Source organism: Protopterus annectens, chromosome 1.part0, assembly GCF_019279795.1.
Source record: "Protopterus annectens isolate FY-2018-M chromosome 1.part0, PAN1.0, whole genome shotgun sequence".
NCBI classification, from domain to species: domain Eukaryota; kingdom Metazoa; phylum Chordata; order Ceratodontiformes; family Protopteridae; genus Protopterus; species Protopterus annectens.
Window position 1 is genome coordinate 1,360,378,004 of NC_056725.1, and position 18,953 is coordinate 1,360,396,956.

The 18,953-nt window shown below is 41.8% G+C and overlaps 1 protein-coding gene across 2 annotated transcripts in view; it reads left to right on the top strand.

Annotated features, from left to right (window-relative positions):
* ZBTB24 (zinc finger and BTB domain containing 24) overlaps positions 1 to 8,101 on the top strand; it is a 325,243-nt gene extending 317,142 nt beyond the window's left edge. For both annotated transcript variants that reach the window (XM_044066819.1, XM_044066828.1), the window contains exon 7: positions 4,844 to 8,101. In XM_044066819.1, coding sequence (XP_043922754.1) covers positions 4,844 to 5,492 — 649 coding nt within the window. In that variant the 3' untranslated portion in view covers positions 5,493 to 8,101. The remainder of the gene's footprint in view (positions 1 to 4,843) is intronic.
* The last annotated feature ends 10,852 nt before the right edge of the window (positions 8,102 to 18,953 follow it).

An 18,953-nucleotide genomic window follows, 5' to 3' on the forward strand; every position in this document is an offset into this window, starting at 1 on the left:
CTGCACCCACATTTACATCAAGACTCCACCTGTGACACAGGAGCACCTGTAAGGGATTCCTGTCCTTTCAACTGCCAGGTGGTCTGCAAAGGATAGGGATAATCTACAATTTGTCAATGCACCAGCTATGTAGTACCAATAATTCTTACATCTCCCACATGTCCAGCTTATGTCAGCGATTTGTGCAGGGTGTTTTCCCTCAAGGAAATCTGATTGATAATGCTAGATATGTTCTAGTACTATGGCTCAAGACACTGATAAGAAACACCCAGAGCATGACTGAGAATGCATACACCACCACCACTCTATTACAGACCCCGAAGCATTGTGAAACTTGTCTTCAGACTGATGGCCTGTTCCCACTGTTTAGATATTTCTGGTGGCACCCTGCAGTATGCTTCAAAAGCATGAATCAAGATTTTTGCTGTGTGTGCAGCAGTGTTACACTACATGGTGATACAAAAAACAAATACATCAGGAGATTGTCATCAGGGGAGAGGGTATGTTTGAGCCAGCAGCAGAGGAGGTGCCTGGAGCTGTCTGTTGAGGAGTTTGTGGTGGATCCAGCTGCAAGGGATAACCATGAAATACAAAGATGGGTACTACACAGTGTGATGCTGGCTAAGAGGCACTGTCTGGTTCACAAGCCTGACCCAGGTTAGGTATAACAGAGAGTAGCAGTCATGCATGTAGTACTAATGCCAGGCTATGCTTTACCTTGCATGGACTGACATCCTGTGGTTTAGACGCAGATACTGTGGTAAAAGAGGGAAAGCGCAGTTGTTAATGCACAGGTGGGGAGGGCCATAGTTACAAGTGATGTCAGTAGTGTGGTGTGTGTGTTTGTGTCTGTGGCTGGGTGTTTGTGTGTGATGGCCAGTTGAGAGAGGTGAACTAGGAATACTGTTCCGGGAGGGGTTGGGGGTCTCCATTGTGGTGTACACGGCTGGCACAGAAGTTGTGACAGGTCCATGACACTTAGGAGTTATGTTTGTGGATTGAGCAGGTCCATATTCCTAGGACTTGGTCCTCTGAGAAACATCACTGGCATGTTCTGCAGCTGGCACGGAGGATGGTGTACTCCATGAGTGAAATGCAGGATTCTCCACTAGTAGGTTCAGCATGAACATAGCGTATCCGCATGTGTGCCCATGATGTGCTGCAGGTAGTAGTGATGGAGGATGTGGATGGAAAGTGTACAGCGGAAATATACCAAGGTCATCCATGGATGTGAAAATCTAAGTTATTATGAAAGACTAAAATATCTGAACTTGTACAGTGTCTCTTACAAATATTTAAGAGAAGATGTTATTCAGGTATATAGGGCATTTAGGGACAACTACCTCTGGGGGAATGTTTGGAGTTATCAAAAAGTACTAGAGAATTATCAGATAACCTATGTAGAAGATTCTATAGAAATGAGAAGTGTACTAATTGGTTAGCTGACAGAGTAGCTGATGCTTGGAACAGACTACCAAAGCAAGTACTAGTTTAGATATTTTTAAAAATGGCACGGACATTTATTATGGGAACAAATGTTTTAGTATATTGGCAAGCTAGAAAGGCATTAATGCCCATGCTTGAAACATTTGTATATATGTATGTATGCATGTATGTATAGGAGCAGACAAGCTGTATGCACACTACTGAGATTCGCAGATCACATGACCATTGTTGCAATATGCTCATGTGTTTGTGAGTGCAGTGTTTGCCAGTGGATTCATTAATTAGTGCGTTGTTGGCACACTAATTGCCTGCTGTTACATTTTTAATTATCTTTAGGCATAACTATTTTGCAACTTCAACTGTGAGAATTAAACGTCTGTTGCTGAACCACATGGATTGTTTATTACATACTATAGAAGTGGAGTGCTATTAATACATATTTCAACCAAAACAATCTTTGAGTTTGACAGTGTCACTGATTAGACTTGTATACATAAAAATAATGTAATCCACGATAAGGAGGTCCATCAGACCTTGCCGTGTTTGCAAAGTAGTTTTTACATGTCATCTGTATTTGTACACTTCTTTGCAAACATATGGCGTGTTACTCTAGGGACCCTCCTGCAATTATTACTGTGTGTGTCAGTGGTGCAGTAGGTAGCACACTCATCTTTAGTGCTGGAAAGCCAGAAGGCTGTAGGTTCTATTTCTACTCCAGGTGATTGGATTGCTGACACTGCAGTGCAGTATTAGTGGGTTGCTGCACACCTGTATTTATTGTGCTTCAGGTGAGATGTTAAATTCAGGTCCCATCTGTTTGAGTTGGTGGTAGCTCGGGTGCATGTAAAAGATCCCATCACACCTACTGAAAAGAGTAGGGAAAGTTCCCCAATTTCTAGGCCCAGTTTCCAATAGTAGTATAAATACCACCTCGGGTCCCTGCCACCAGTCTAGTAGGACTAACCTGGTCAACAAAGGATAAATAAATAAAAATGAAGAATAAAATTACTTATGGGTATTTAAGTTGCCCTGATGTAAAAAGGCAGTCTACTAGCTTATAAAATTTAGTTGCTGATTTAACCTATAGTAGCAGGAAGTTTAGTCATAAAGCAGCATGGCAACTGAATTAGACAAACATTTGTTTTTATTGTACGTGTAACCTGTCGACTGCATTTGTTTGAGGGACTACTGAAAAGTGTGGATTGCCTGCATCTTCGTCTGCATTTTTTGCTTCATTGGTAAGAACTGAAGACTCCAAAGGAACACCTTGAACTGAAGAGTCTGAAGGAACTTCTTGATATAATAGCAAAAAAAAAAACTGCATGCAGGTTTTTCACATTCTGTGTATTTTCTGATGAAGTTTGGGTGGTGCCTGGACGAAAACACATGTTTTGTGGAGTGTTAAGTTGTATGTACTAGCCAATAAAGAGTGGAGTTTTTCTGTCTTCGAAACCCAGTCTGTTTTGTTTATTAGACAAACATTCATACTTACCATTCTGCATTTTAAGTATGAGAACGTATTTCTTTTTTTCCAACAAACATCTGTATTAAATTTTCACACATGATATAGGCAATCTTACATTTATACAAATGAAGAAACAACATGACACCACTTTAGTTGCAAACAGTATATATCACAGACACCATTGAAACAACTGTAGTTGTAAGCATTATACATCACTTGTAATATATCCAGTCATTGTCAGTTAAGCATTATATGGCTCATTCAAATCTTGCTTCTTAAACCTTGTTCCTGTTCTGCATATATTGTTCCCACAATTCCCATTTTCCCTATGTAGTTTGCTCCCTCCCTTTTCTAAAGATCCCAGTTCCATTTGTTTTATCTCTGTTACAGTATTCACTGCTGCTAGTAAAGTTGGTCTAGACTTTGATTTCCATTTTCAAGAAATTTCTTTGGCAGTCACCATGATTAGACTCAGCAAGGCTTTACCAGATTCTGTATCAGAACTCAAAAAATCTTCTCTCAAGTCAATCCAATCTGCTTACCCAGCATCTTTGACAGAGCATTCTGCAGGTAATCCCTAAAGTCTGCCAGCTCATTATACTCCCAAAAATATGTTCCCAGCCAACTCTTTCTTGAAAGTATTTCTGATGCAAATAGAGTATTCTTTGTCTGTGTTAATCAGAGTACACCTTGTACTGTTTACTGATTAAGAACTGCAGTACAATACCTAAAGCTTATTCCCTCAGAAGCTCTGATGGTATCATGAACATCATGGCCTAATTAATAAGCTCTTTAAGTAATTAGCAGTGAGCATGTGTATTATATGTGACAGATATAAATGTGACACAGTAAAAGGTTACTGTTTGGTAAGTAAACACCTGAATCTGAGATGTATGCATTTCTAAAGAATATGACCTCTACTGCTTATTGATTAGAAAGCAACAGTGTGACTGTGGTACATTTACTGTGGCATTGTCATTGTTCTCCATATATTAGGCCACAGTTTGATGATAATCAGTAGCAGTCCAAGTTGTGATTTTTGTAGACATGATGGGGAATGTGTAGAAGTAGCAAACATATGCCTGAGAACAGTGTCTCTACACTTCTCTGTTTGCTACAAATTGACAATGGAGAGTTGACTGTCACTGTATTCTACTGCACTTACTAAACATCTGCATAAAATATGCTGTAAAGTGCAGAACACGATATAATGTGCTTTAGTCTTTTCTTATAAGAAACTTTTCATGTAGTTTAGGACCTTTTAGGCAGAAGGGGCTGTGTATGTGTTACAAAAGCAGTGCAGTAACACAGCTTTGAGAATAAGAGAATCACTGAGAGAATGTGTTGGGGAGTCACCCTGGACAGTTTTATAAGAGAGAGAGCCAGAGTACCACAAGGGAAATGAGAGAAAATATCAAAAATGGAAAAACTACAAAATAGCTATCATGCGGATATGTTGTTTCCAGCAGATAAAGACTGATTAGCTGTTATACATGTAATAGACAGCCTATGAATTGTGTATGTATATAATTTATTTTGAATAATGTTTTATATTACAGTGTAGCTTATAACCAGAAGTTGCAGGAGACATGTGATAGTACATACAGTGCAAACTACTTGTATGCTGTGAAATTTTATGTTTGCTTGCTAATTAATTAATTAAAGCATTTTATGACCTTATTTATGCTTTCTTTGGCATTCCATCAAATAGTTTTGAGACTGTCCAAAACATTCATGCTCCATTTACTGTATATGTGAGCCGTACCCAGTTAAACAATGGAAAAACCTGTTCCTTTACTCCCCCACCCACTCAAGAATGTTGTAAACTGATAATTTGTTTATATTATTTGACATATATTTGAAATGACAGTTAAGAAATGTTGAGTCTGCATGCAGAATTATTTGACTAAAACCAGTTTTGTCATTTTGCAGAGGGGAAAAGCCATATTCCTGTGGTACGTGTGGAAAGTCCTTCTCAGATTCTAGTGCCAAGCGGAGACACTGCGTCTTGCACACGGGCAAAAAGTCATTTTCTTGCCCAAATTGCAATGTACAGTTTGCCCGCTCAGATAGCTTGAAGGCTCACATGAAAATCCACAATAAAGAGAAACAAATACAAGAAACGAACAGTGTTACAGATGATTTAGAGGAAGTTAGAAGCATCCTGCAGCTTCAGCAGTACCAACTTGCTACTTCAAGTGGACAAGAGATACAGTTGCTTGTCACAAATGACATCCATAATATTAACTTTATACCTGGTCAGAGTTCTAGTATTCGTATAATTACTTCCTCTGAAGAATCACAGCCAATCTCAACAGATCAGGACTCAAATCTCAAAGTGCTGACTCAGCAGACGGAGCAAGTGCCTCAACTGGCTTTAGCCCCTCACCCAGGAGAAACCACACAAGTACAGACACTTAATGTGATGGGGCTTGCGAATCAGGTTGGATCTGAGCCAGCAGGACAAATGCACGTCATCACCCTTAGCAAAGAAGCAATAGAACACTTACAGGTTCACCACGGGCAGGCTGCACAGGTACAACTAACAACAGAGACACCATCATCTCTGTCATTGTCATGAAAGCATGCCACCACAGGCAGAATCAGAATGCAGATGTCACACAACAAGTTCAACAGTATGTCTCTGTAAATCACCCAGCCTGGCCTTTTCTACTTCTTCAGTTTAGAGGAAAAGCATCTCAGATATTGTCTAGCACATACTCCTACAGAAATAGTTACCAGAATAGCAGCCCAGAACTAATTTTGCATAGTTTTTTTTCACACTTGTAATATAACATGTAATATAACATAGGGATTGATCTCATAGATGATTCTAGAAAAGTATATTGTGCTCCAGCGTAAGAACCTGAACATTAATAAGGGTTTCATAAGAAATGCATTTCAATGTTGCAGGAAAAATATGAATATCTGTGTTTTTCTGAGCTGGGTATGCAGTGCAGCCCATTAAATTAACCTGTCTGCAAATTAAGATAGAGATGTGTGATGATCATTGTTGTTTTTAAGATTTTTTTCAGTAAAGTAAATAGCCACCATTGTCTTTCATTTAATTCAAATTGCCCTGCCTTGGGTACAGTTCACAACAATATTTCTGGACAAGCACTCTGATATAATCATTCCTTTAACTTTGATTCGTTTTGACAAGCAGTTTGTCATGCACTCTGGATTTCAAGATGTATTGAGTCTGATTTTAGAAACCTCATACACTGGCTAACTTTTCATAGATCCTCTTCTGATTTTTCCCAGCTCAGCACATTTATGAATGTTTATTGTTTTCTCAAGTGCATGAGTTTCTCCTCCCAATGCATGTCATGGCACCCCATTTCAGGTTAGGAGAGCATGGCCAGTGTACGTGTCACTCATTGTTTTCTGCCACTCATATAGTTTGGATCTCTGTCCTAATGTTCATCATGAAATATATTCTGTGGCTTCAAAGTTTTCCTGTAGTCACTGGATCATGACCCAGGACTTGCACTAGCACTGTCTGTACTGCTTCTGTGAGGAGCACGGTATGAAGCTCTTCCATAAGTTCCAACTCTTCAGCCTGCCATCTGAAAGAGAGGGCTTCTATGGGGAGTGCTTTGCATTGACTGTCAAGGATGTTGTGTTTATGCAGCCTAAAAGGCCCTTCTCATAATCCCTGGCCATTGCTAGGCAAACGGGAAGATAGAACATTCAGCCAGCAGACATTGGGCTGAATTAGGAATGATATGTCAGTGAGACTAATATGCCCTCAAGAGTCTGTAGCATCCTCTTAACTGGTGAAGAGTTGAGCTTGCCTGACTCATTAGTTGACAACTAGAGAAATGCAAGAGGTGCACACCCAGCAGTCCGTGAGAGTGTTTGTGTGTGGGGAGGGGGGTTAGGGTATATGCATAACATCTTACATAATAGAGTGTCTGACACATGGTAGGGGGGCAGGATATATGCATAACATCTTACATAATAGAGTGTCTGACACATGGTAGCATTTGACCTGTTTATTTAGAATGGTCTGTAGAGTTCTCCATCATAAAGTCAGCTGTTGAGCTTGGAACCCTAATGACCCTTTGGTACCAGATGCACCTGTAAATAAACTAGGTATTCTACTAAAGCTACTTGACAACAAATGTGGCTTATCCTCAAGTGTACAGGAGATGACCCTTAAGGAGCAATGACTAATGCCAGCAGTATGTTTTGTGCATGCCTATCAAGACTGTATACAATCTCCATTAAGCACTTACCCAGATACCTGTACCCCCATCATCCAGTGCTTGGCTGTTGCATTTTAGCATTTGCTTGTTGGGCAAGCCAGGATCCACTCTGTCCAGAGCTTAGGGTTGAGGAGGCTCCCATCTCCCCTTTTGTCTTGCAGTGGAGTTTCTCAGGATCCAGTGGCTCTTATCCTTGAAACTGACAAGGATAATTAGGGGCCTCCTCCTTGTAGCTTCTTACCAGTGAGATGTTTAGGCTAATAAAGTCAGCTATGGATTGATTTGTGGCTTTTTTGCCATCATCCAGAAATATATTCACTTCATTCTTGGTTTAGAAGACTGAGGACTCGTGAGTTACCTCACACATGGAATCTGTTATCAAGGATGTTGTGTTCATGCTGCCTAAAAGTATCTTGATTTTGCTCCTTTTATATCATTAGCCACAGTACTAATAGACTTGGTATTCCAGCTAGATATCATGACCAGTGGTATGGTGATAGAGCTTATTACATGGCCTGCTCATTGCTTTCATTTCATGGTTGACATACCCCGGTGTAAGCCCACAGCCTTTGTCTGGTACAGTGCAGAAAGCCTTGGTCTGATCAGTCAAACCTTTTGTACCTTGTGTGACAAAAGCAGGTACTGCCAGCACAGCTAGCTGGAATTTTGTAAATAAGTATATGTAATTTGGGAATATCAAACTAATTTATGTAAGATGCTTGTGTTACAAATGTATTAGAACTGTATATTATGTATATGTCAAACTGCTTTGTGCAGAAGTTTGTGTTGAAAAGGTATTTGTAAAGTGTTAGGTTTAAAATGTATCCACAGTGTGCCCTACTGGAATAGAACAGAAATATACATACACTATTGTAACTGTTTAAATGTGTATGTTAACAGAGGAAACTGGTGGGTTAACCTCAGTCTAGCAAACTTTAGACAAATATTTGAAATTAAATTACTTTATAGACTAGCCCATTACTTTATAGACTAGCCCATAAAAGAGGCTATCTCTCAGGTTTCATTGCAGCTAGAGACACTAAGTCTTTACTAGGAAGCTTTCTGTATTGTCTTTGGGGTGAACTAATTGCTACTTTGGAAGCATGAAACAATACAATTGTTTTATGACTTCCAGCATCTGCCAAAGATCTGAGCAAAAGTATGAGTATTTTTACAGGTAGATGCTATAAATTCTGCCAGCTTCAACAATGGGTGTGCATGAGAACTAGAAGTCAGATGACCAGAAATGATGTCATTCTGCAAGCTATCTCAGCAGTTATATTTTAGGTATTATTTTGAGAAGTCTCTTAGTGGGACAGAGCATTCTGCATTCTGTCTTGGACCTGATAACAACAATAAGAACCATTCACCACATCTGCCTTGCTTTATTAGTAAGTTTTTAGAGTATAGTAATTCTGTTTGATATCGTCAGGAATATAGTGAAGCTTAGTTTAGATATTTTTCTTTGTGTGAGCCTGTACTACAATGTTGTTTTAAATATTTCCTGTGATTTTGAACTCTGATGTCACTGTGAATATGTACTGAGTATTTTCTTGTTCTTTTATTATTTATTATTAAATGTATTTAAACCTTTCATTGTGTCCAATCTGAGTAGAGATATTTAAGTTTTGAGAGTACTTACATATGTATTTGGTGACACTGTTTGAGCCATTGCTAATAGCCTTGCTCTTGGTCAAACTACCATTTGTGTTAATATTACACAGCAAGACTGGACACCGTTTGTTAAGGGCCTTAAGGTAGCTGGCAGGAATGGCTGATGACAGTGAAAACTACCTTATAGTCTGGGCAGAAGGGAGCATAGCTAGTAAACCTGTCGCAGCCTTTCTTGGGAATGTGTAAATCAAAACCTCAGTGTGTCTGTCAGCTATCTGAGCAGGGGCACAAGGCACTGGTTGGACAGAGAGGGTGCTGGAGGTTTTAGCTTGGTCATTCAACTGAGATTTCAACTCTATAGCTGTACCAGTGGGGAGTGTTACTGGGGATCTGGAGGAAGAGGTAGAAACCAGGCCTGGGCTGACTGTGGTCTCTGTGTGCTCTTAAGGGAAATTGCACTTGATGCAGAGAGCTGCATCTGGAAATACTGTGTGTGTACCTTTTATCCTCCCAGTGAACATCCTCCCACAGGTGCCAGTGGTTGAGGATCGAGGCTCCTTGATTACTGGTCCAGTGGAGGGCCATCACACCCTGATTTGTATTACTGGGTGTGGGGTTGTAATGCTCATGTTTAATTAGTTTATGTTTGTAGTGAGGCACTGAAGACTTGATTTGATTATCTTTTGGCTCCAGTTCATGTACAGCTTGTCCATTTTGTGCTCCATGAGCCATGGCTTGATTTTGAGCTCTGCATACTTGGGAGTAGTTGAGGGTTAAAGAACAGGTAATGCACTGGACTGATGGAGGACAGGACTTCATTGAATAAGCATTTCACAGAATACTAGATGGTGTTTTCCAGAAAGAAGTCTTTATACTTGTCATTGGAGGTTTCTGCAGTAGAAAGCCAATTGTTTTCTCTCTTTTCCAGATGTTTTGGAGTCTGTGTAATGTGGCCTGTCTTAGCACCTGGAAAGTTAACAAGTGAGAGGTCTGTTGATTAGAGCTCCCAAAATCTAGTTAAATATATTCAAAAGAATGAACTGGCTTTCATCGTTGTAATTTTTTGTTTTGTCTCCCCGTGCCCTTTCTGCCTTTTCCAGGATATCCCTTTTGTCTAGGAAGAAGAAGCCCCTTGTAAAATGAGAAGGGCTGCAAAGCATAATTTATTATTTCCTTCCCTGGCTGTGCTATGTTGGTCACCATGTAGGATAACTCCACTGACAGTCACATCCTTGGTTTTCCAGGTTTGCCACAGCTGAGAAGGCCATCATAAAGGACATTTAAATTATAGAAATTTAAGATATGACCACATGTATTGTTGCTAGGTCCTCCCCTTAAAAAGGTGTACCCAGTAACTGAACTGTCCCCACAAAACACTTGAGTGCAGACAAAGACTGCACTAAAGAATGGATCTATGCTACCTGTTCCATCTTCAGTGAAAGGCATAGGTTTCTATACCAGTGTTTTTCTGGTTCTAAAAGGGGCAGGAATCTTATATTCTGCCTTGGACATCAGCAGCCTGAGTAGGCACATCTGTTATGTGAAATTCTGGATCAATGAATATTAAATTATATTATGATTACCAGGAATGTTCACTAGTTTGAGCCCCATTTTCACTGGAGACCCAAGCAGGCAATATCTACAATAAGTAGTGTTAGTATAGCATGAAGATAACGTCAGTTAACGTATTAAAATGACCGTGACCATTATAAGTCTCAAGTTTCACAGTACTTGGCATTCAAATATGTGGCATTCACAACCTCATTAGAGAAAACAAAATAGTTATAGGTGTTATTTACATAACATTAGGAACGTTTGTGTCAAGTACTTGATTGAACATATTAGTTTTATATGTAAAATATTTTAATATACATAAAGTGAGATTTTTAAGATCATTTCAGTATTACTAAGCTGTGCTGCATAAAATTTTATAAGCAATTCAGTCCGGTTATCTGTTGAGTTGTATTGCTTCTGTTTTTTCCATTTTCTTTTGTTTTGACATCCCTGTCTCACATGTGTACAGTCTGCTAGATCTGTGAAGTAACCCCCTTCCCCAACCTTCAAAAGCAGGTAAGTTGGTGGTGTTTCTTACATTGGGAGAGAATATATTCCTGGAATTTCCTACTGAGTTTTTGAATAGGGCATTTCCATAGGAAATGGTCCTCTGTTTATTTAACCTGTTAAAGAGAAATGCCAAATTTTCTTATTGCTGACTACTTATCTAGGTGTGTTCCACAGTCTCTGTAGATTAAGGGAAAGAGAATGACATAATGAATTGGCAGAAAACAATATGAACACAATAGCAGGGTATGTAGATCATGGAAGAAGCATAAAGGGATATACTATTACAGGAGTTGACAGACTTGTGCATGAGTAATGCAAGGCCTGACAAAAACAAAGATGATATAGATAAAATTAATAGAGAGATGGAAGTGTAAATATAATAACTTAATGTGCAAGATATAGAGTTTCATGCAAACTGCAGAAAGGGTGTACTGATGTGACATGTGAGACACACCCTGGTGGTATAAACAAAACAATGTTAGTTAAGTCACATAGTGCTACTTACTGGCTGAATTCACTTATTATGAAATTCATTACTCACTCATTTTAAGAAAAGTAGCAGCTGCATTTGAAATAAAATTGATGTAACTTCGTGATGAAATGAAAACAGAAAGGCCACCTTTTGTATTTTCCTCACTAGGCAGCATGCTTAAAACTGCAGAAAATAATTCATTAGTTATCAAATACGTTCATCAAATCAGTCTACGTATGCAAATGGAACCAAGCTTAATTAGAAACATTAATCTTGAATTTGAACAATGAAGAATTGAGTAATCCACGGAACTAAGAGGTATTCATGTCATTAATGCCAAACCCCTCTTGTAAAGACTTATAAACACTTGTGCGTTCTTAAGGGGTTATTTGCATATTTCACATGAACCTCCATCGTAGGAGTTTTAAGGGTTTATACAGTGAAGTCACTGTCTTACCAGGGTCTTTTTGCATGCGTTACCACTGAGGTTTTTCTCTGTTGGATTTTACTTTTTTTTTTTTTTTTACTCATTTGGGAGATTTTGCACTCACTCTAATGTTCTGGACATAAGGCTTTGGAAATAAGAGGAGTATTTTTTAGAAAATAGCCAAACTTGCCCACGTGTGAAGTTGTTCAATCTCCACTGATGGGTTCGGAGCCAATCCTTGGCTCCTACATGGCCAATTAGCAAAGCTCAAAGATTACCAGTAACTCAAGACCAAGCCCTTTATCCCACGATGTGTTGCTGGAATTGCCTCAGATCTAGTTTGCCACGGCACTGATCTCTTGGTTTCCAGCGTTGCTCGAGACTTTTTGTGGGATATTCTGCATATTTGCAAGTTTTCTTCATTTTTTTTTCCTCTTATAGATCTGTATGTATATATATATATATATATATATATATATATATATATATATATATATATATATATATATATACACAGATATATATATTCTTAGATATAGTTAGACTGTTTAGAAGTGTCCCCCTTTTCCTTTTATAGCTTTGCCAAGTTATTTGTGACTTTTTGCTTCTTGGCCTTGGCCTATAACGGTTTAGGCTAGTTAGGAGTATATATTAACATTCTATATTGTATTATATCTAGAGTGTCCCCTTTGGGCATTGTTTGTCAGAGTTGTTGATAGTTCTTCATAGTTGTTATTTTTCTAATTAAGATATTATGTCTGAGGATAAGGAGAAACATCCGAAGTCTGGTTTTAAAAAATGTCCAGACTGCGGACAAAAAATGTCTGTGACAGATGCACGTGTTCAGTGCGTTTATTGTTTGGGTGAGGTGCACCTTCAGGAGTCCTGCAGTATCTGCCACTCCTTTTCTACAAGGGTGCTGGCTGAGAGGAAGAGGAAGCTCATTGATCGGGGTATCCTTAAGCACCCCTTTATAGATGTTTTGTCTGACCAGGATGGGGCCAACAAATCATCAAAATCTTCCTAGGAGTCTAACAAAAAAATAAAAAAAAAGTGGAATGTACTGTGACTTCGGCTCCAGAGCCTTCGGAGCCGACAGTCTGTTCTTTTCAAAGCCGGGACTCTGGCTTGGAACCAATCTCTGAGACTCGCTGTTCTCCACTAATCCAGTCGGCACCATCGGTGCTTTCTTCCAGGTCATCTGTTAGCCTTTCAGATTTGGATATGGATCGACTGGTACAGAAGCTATTAATGGCATAAGGCCTAACAAAATTGTTGTCTGCTCCGAGAGGATCGCTGTCCCTTTGGGTCCGTCGACTCCTCATCAGAGCCATGATGCTTTCGAAGCCATGAGGCGAGTGTTGTCTCCAAAGACTTTTTCATCACCAGGTTTGGCCTCTTCCCTTAAAGTGCTTGTATCCGCTTCTGCTACCATCGGTCACCCCAAGGGTAGAGACCTAGAGCCTCAGGTAGCCCCACTTGGTGCTCCCTGCTCTCCTGAGACTTCCCCAGAAGTCCCCACTGAGGAAGTAAACAGAAAGAGACTGTGCAAGAGGAGGCACTTGAACTCCCCACAGGAGTCCCCGACATCTGACACCGACTTGGAGGAGTCAGAAGGGTCCCCTCAATCCCCATCTGAGGACATCTCCTTTGCAGAGATACTTGAGATCCTTCGGCAGAGGGGTGATTGGCAGCCCAAAAGCCCTACTGAGGGTGAGTCGGTTCTTCTGAAGGCTTTCTGGTCTCAACCTTCCACCTCCTGGGTGTCTCCACCCTATGATGAGTTGATGCAGTTGGTCTCTCGTAGGGCGTGGGAGTTGCCGGAGTCCATGAAGCCTGTCCCTCGGAGGCCTAATAAATTTATTTCTGCCCCGTGGATAAATCCTTTCTGTCCAAAGGAGTTTCTGTTGATGCCATGGTGGTGGCGGCGGCCACAAAGAAGGAATTGTCGGAAACTTCTGCATCTATCCATCCTCCTAACAGAGAGTCCAGGATCATGGATAGATATGGGGAACGCTTGTTCAGTTCAGCGATTTTCACTCTGCGATCACTGAATTATCTGACCCATTTTACCAGACTGCAAAGAGATCTCCTTAAGGAGCTGGGAGATTCTCTTCAGGGTACTGTAGCTGCAGGCATCTCTGACAAAGTTTCGGCCCAGCTTACTACCCTTAATTCCACTGTGAACTCGTCCATGCACCTCATATCATATGCAGCTAATTGTTTGAGTAGGGCTGCAGGTACAGGGATTGCTCTTTGCAGGGATGCCTGGATGCGCCTCTGCTCCTTTGCGGAGCCTTTCAAGTCTTCATTTGTAAACACCCCGTTTGACGGCTCATCCTTGTTTGGGCCAAAGGTAAAGGAAACATTGACCAGGTGTGAACAGGAGGGAAAGACTCTGTTTGCCATCGGAGTCAGTTTTTTCAACCCTACTCGGCCTTTTCCCAAAGGCCAAAGGGGAGGTTAAAGATGTGGTTCCGGAAAGCCCAAGAAATCTTTCAGGACACACGTGGAGAACCTCCAGGGGCAGAGGAGGGGGTAATAATGGAACATGCCGTCCTCGTGGCAGAGGGGGTCCGCAACACAGGGGTGACAGAGATCACTTTTCTGGCCAATCCCACCAGTGCTCCTGAAAGGAGGCCCAACTGTCCTGCTCTGGAGGCAGTCGGGGGTCGCTTATCTTTGTACCCAGAAGCCTGGCTAGATATTACAATTGACAGATGGGTACAAAGCATCATTTCCAGAGGGCATTTCATACCGTTCTCCACTCCACCCATTCCCGTCAAGAGAATCCCGGACATTCCACCAATTTACAGAGAACAAGCAACCACAGAGGTCTGCAAGTTGCTAGAAAAAGAGTCATCCATCCAGTCCCAGCAGACCAAACAAGATTCAAAACTTACTCAAGATTCTTTTTGGTTCCAAAGAAAACAGGGGACTGGAAACCCATTTTGGACCTCAGCAGACTGAACCAGTTTGTGAAAAAAGAGAAGTTTCGGATGGTCACGCTTCAGTCCATACTTCCCTTTTTAGGGAAGGACAATTGGATGTGCTCGATCGATCTCAAGGATGTGTGCTATCCCATAATAATGGCCAGACCGTCCAGAGATCATCTGCATTTCTGGCTGGGAGCCAGTCACTACCAGTTTCGAGCCCTGCCTTTTGGTCTCACTACAGCCCCCAGAGTGTTTACCAAATTTATGGCAGTGGTCACGGCTCACCTGAGGTGTCTAGGATTCCAGTTGTTTCCATACCTAGAATATTGGCTCTTTATCGCCACCACCAGGCATCAACTGATTCAGGCAACAGAATCCACTCTGACACTCCAACTATTTAGGCATTATGGTCCACTTCGAAAAGTCTGCCTTGTCGCCATCGCAGCATATTGTCTTTGTAGGGGCAGAGTTAGACACTTCAACCACCACTCTACGTCTTCCAGTAGACGGTATCAATTCTTCACCGACACATCACTTCACTGGTTTCAAAGAACAGAGCTCCAGCTGCAGAGGTCTTGAAAGTACTAGGTTTGATGGCGGCAGCAATTTTAGCCATTCCATTGGCAAGGATGCATATGCGGATTCTTCAATGGCTCCTGTTCAACCAGTGGTCTTACCAGGAGTTGCCAATGAACCATATGATTCTGATTACAAACTCTTGCAAGAGGTATCTTCAGTGGTGGTTGACGTCTCTACATGTCACAATAGGACGCCCCTTTGTACTCCCCACTCCAGTAGCCACTGTGACCACGGACGCGTCCCTGATAGGGTGGGGGGCATTTTCAGGGAAAGACTGCCCAAGATACATGGACGGATCAAGAGTCACAATTGCATATCAATGTCCTAGAGATGAGAACGGTACTTCTGGCATTGCAGTACTTTCAGGACTCTCTCCCTTTAGGGACATTTGCCATACAGACAGACAACATGTCAGTGGTCTGGTATTTGAACAAACAGGGTGGGACCAAGTCTTACCCCCTTTGCCGAGAAGCCCTCCGAGTTTAGCAAATGGCTGTGTCATCCCCTCACTTTCTGTTGGCAACGCACATCCCAGGGAGATCCAACGTGATAGCAGACAAGCTGAGCAGGGCAATTTTGTTGCCACATGAGTGGTCCCTCAAACAGGAGATTACGGACAGGATTTTCCACAAATGGGGCCAGTCTTGCTGCGATCTTTTTGCCAGCCACATCAACACCAAATGCAGAAGCTACTTTGCCCTGATACCCCCTTCGGGAGAACCCCCGAGGGATGCACACATACACGATTGGCCCCCGGGTCTCCTCTATGCAATTCTCAGAATTCCGCTAATACCCAGATTTTTACAGAAAGCAAAGTCGCTGGGAAGGACTGTCATTCTTATAGCCCCTCATTGGCCTCGGCAGATTTGGTTTCCATTTCTTTACCATCATCTTTTGGAGGATCCATGGACCCTGGACCCAGTTCCAGACCTTCTGACACACCCGTCAGGGGACTTCCATCCTTCCTTGCAGTCACTGAAGCTACCTGCTTGGCTGCTCCAGTTACCCGTATAGCCAGGCTTCATAATCTTTCAGATGGCACATCAAATTTTGTTGGCTTCCCACAAACCTTCCACCAGAAAATTGTATAGTATTAAATGGAAAAGATTTTCCATTTGTGCTTCTAACAAAAACCTTGATCCTTACCAAGCTCCTTTGTCATCCATACTAGAATTCTTGACTGAGATTTTTCACGAAGGAGCAGCAACTGCTACCGTTAGGGTCCAGTTAGCAGCTATGTCTAATTTTCATCTAGGTATTGATGGACTGAATATTATGCAACACCAGTTATCCAAGACCTTCCTCAAAGGTACCTTTCACATGAGACCTCCAGTGAAGACTCCTTATTCTCCGTGGAACTTGAATTTCATGCCATCCTGCATTATTCTTTCTCCCTTCGAACCAGCATCATCTTGTGATCTCAAGTTTCTGTCATGGAAAACTATTTTTCTAGTGGCCATTACTTCTGCCCGCAGAGTGTCAGAGCTTCAGCCGTTATCTATCAAGCCCCCCTATATGATTTTTCATCCTGACAGAGTATCCTTTAGGACTAACCCTTCCTTTTTGCCTAAAGTATGTTATATTCTGAGACAAACATCAATCAAGTTATTGAGTTGCCCATTTATTTCCCCAACCATACCAACAAATTAGAATACATGCTGCACAAACTTGATGTTCACAGACAGCTTAGATATTGTCTGGACAGAACTAAAGACTTCAGAAAGTCATACCAGCTTTTTGTTTCATTCTCTGAAGCCAGAAAATGTAGACCAGTGGCTAAAACAACCCTTTCTAAGTGACTTTCAGATTGTATCACCTACACTTACTCATCTGTTAGTAGGTCTTTGTTGCATAAAGTGAAGGTGCATTCAACCAGAGCAGTCTCTACTTCTTCGGCCTTTCAAGGCAAGTTACCTCTTGATAATATCTGTGCTGCAGCCACTGGGTCTAAGCCTCACACTTTTATCACTCATTACAAAGTGGGCAAGGCCTCCAGGGACAGGGCTTCCTTTGGTTCTACAGTCCTGAAAAATGTACTCCCGTGAGCCACCCAGGATTTAGGGTGCTAGGGATGCTACCCATCAGTGAAGAATGAATGGTGAGATTGAACAACTTCACATTAAAAAGTTATGTACTCACCATAACATTCCATGTGAGATGTTCCATCTCGCCTTCATTCTCATGTCCCTCCCTCCTTCCCCCACCTGGCTGACAGTTGACCTGGAGACTGGCTTCATCCTGGTTATTTAATGTTTCTTCCTGTCTGGAGAGATTAGTCCTCTTACTAGGATGTGGTACATGCAGCAAACGAGATCTGAGGTAATTCCAGCAATGCATCATGGGATAAGGGACTTGGTCTTGAGCTACTGGTAATCTTTGAGCTTTGCTAATCGTCCGTGTCAGAGCCGAAGATCGGCTCCGAACCCATCACTGAGGAATGAAGGCGAGATGGAACAACTCACATGGAATGTTATGATGAGTACATAACTTCTTTTTATTCTGTACAGACAAACCCATAAAAATTGTGAAAGGTCATGGTCACAGCTAGAAGGGTTGGCTTCCAAAATCAATGTGCATGTAGAAGTCATGTAGCTGAAACACTTCTATGGCCATAAGGGGTTATTTGGATAATGTTCATTGTGTTACCCTGCTGCAGTCATCACACTTGGGTTATCCTGCTGTCAGGCGGTCCCAATCGGCCCGAATTCCAAAGTCTTGGTCAGGCGTCAGTTGCTGTTACTTCTTCCCTGATGTCAGTGCGCCAGGGGTATATAAGAGGCATCCAACGCCATTTTCTTCAGTCTTTCTTGCCGTGCGATGCCTGAAGCAGAAGCAGTTCGCAAGTGCCAGTCGGCCGACACCTGAGATTTTCGATTTGAATTTCAGTCCGAAGTCTTCAATAAAGCTAAGTACCCCTTTGGGGAACATTTTCTTGCCTCAGTCCGATGTCAGAAAAAGTTAACAATTGCATTTCTTGTGGGAAGCAAATACCTCATAAGGACTTCCATTCCTATTGTATTCCTTGCCTAGGCCCAGACCACGACGTCACAGGTTGTCGGTTTTGCGCTAGGTTTAATAAACGCACTATCAAATGCCATTTTGAGTTCGCACGGCGTTACTTTGGTAGGAAATTTAATTATATCATGCTGTCGGAGCAGCCGACGACCACAATTCATAAAAAACGCAAGGATAAGGACAGGCAGCTTAGGAATAAGCCAGACCCCGAGGCCTCAGCTGGGCCTGTCGCTGGTTCTCCAGTTTTCAGTGAGGCGCCTACGCAGCCCCTGACGACTGCAGAGCTGGAACCCCCAGACAGCTGCCAACTCCCAAGCGGAGTCTACTAGGCAGACGCAGCCATCTACCGATACCGGAGCAGAATTAGAATTAGTGCAGAGGAAACACCTTCGGTTGCAGAAGGTGTCTTCAGACCGACTACATTCACCATTAAATCTTATGCTAAGCTTAAAACTCCTTTGAAACCTAAGAAAACTGTTCATCAGTCTACAGGTCAAGGCCCCATGTCCAAGAAACGGATGCTTAAGATGGCTGAAGATTTAATTACCCTTATCAGGGGTTCCCATTCCCCTCCTGATAAAAGACCAAGACAAGAGGAGGATTACGCATCCTCTGACCAGGTTTCTCTCTCCTCAGATTCTTCTGCGGAACAGGATTACACTTTTCCACCTTATGAGGATCCTGATGCTGAAGACTATTCCCTCAGCATCTCCCCCTGAAGACT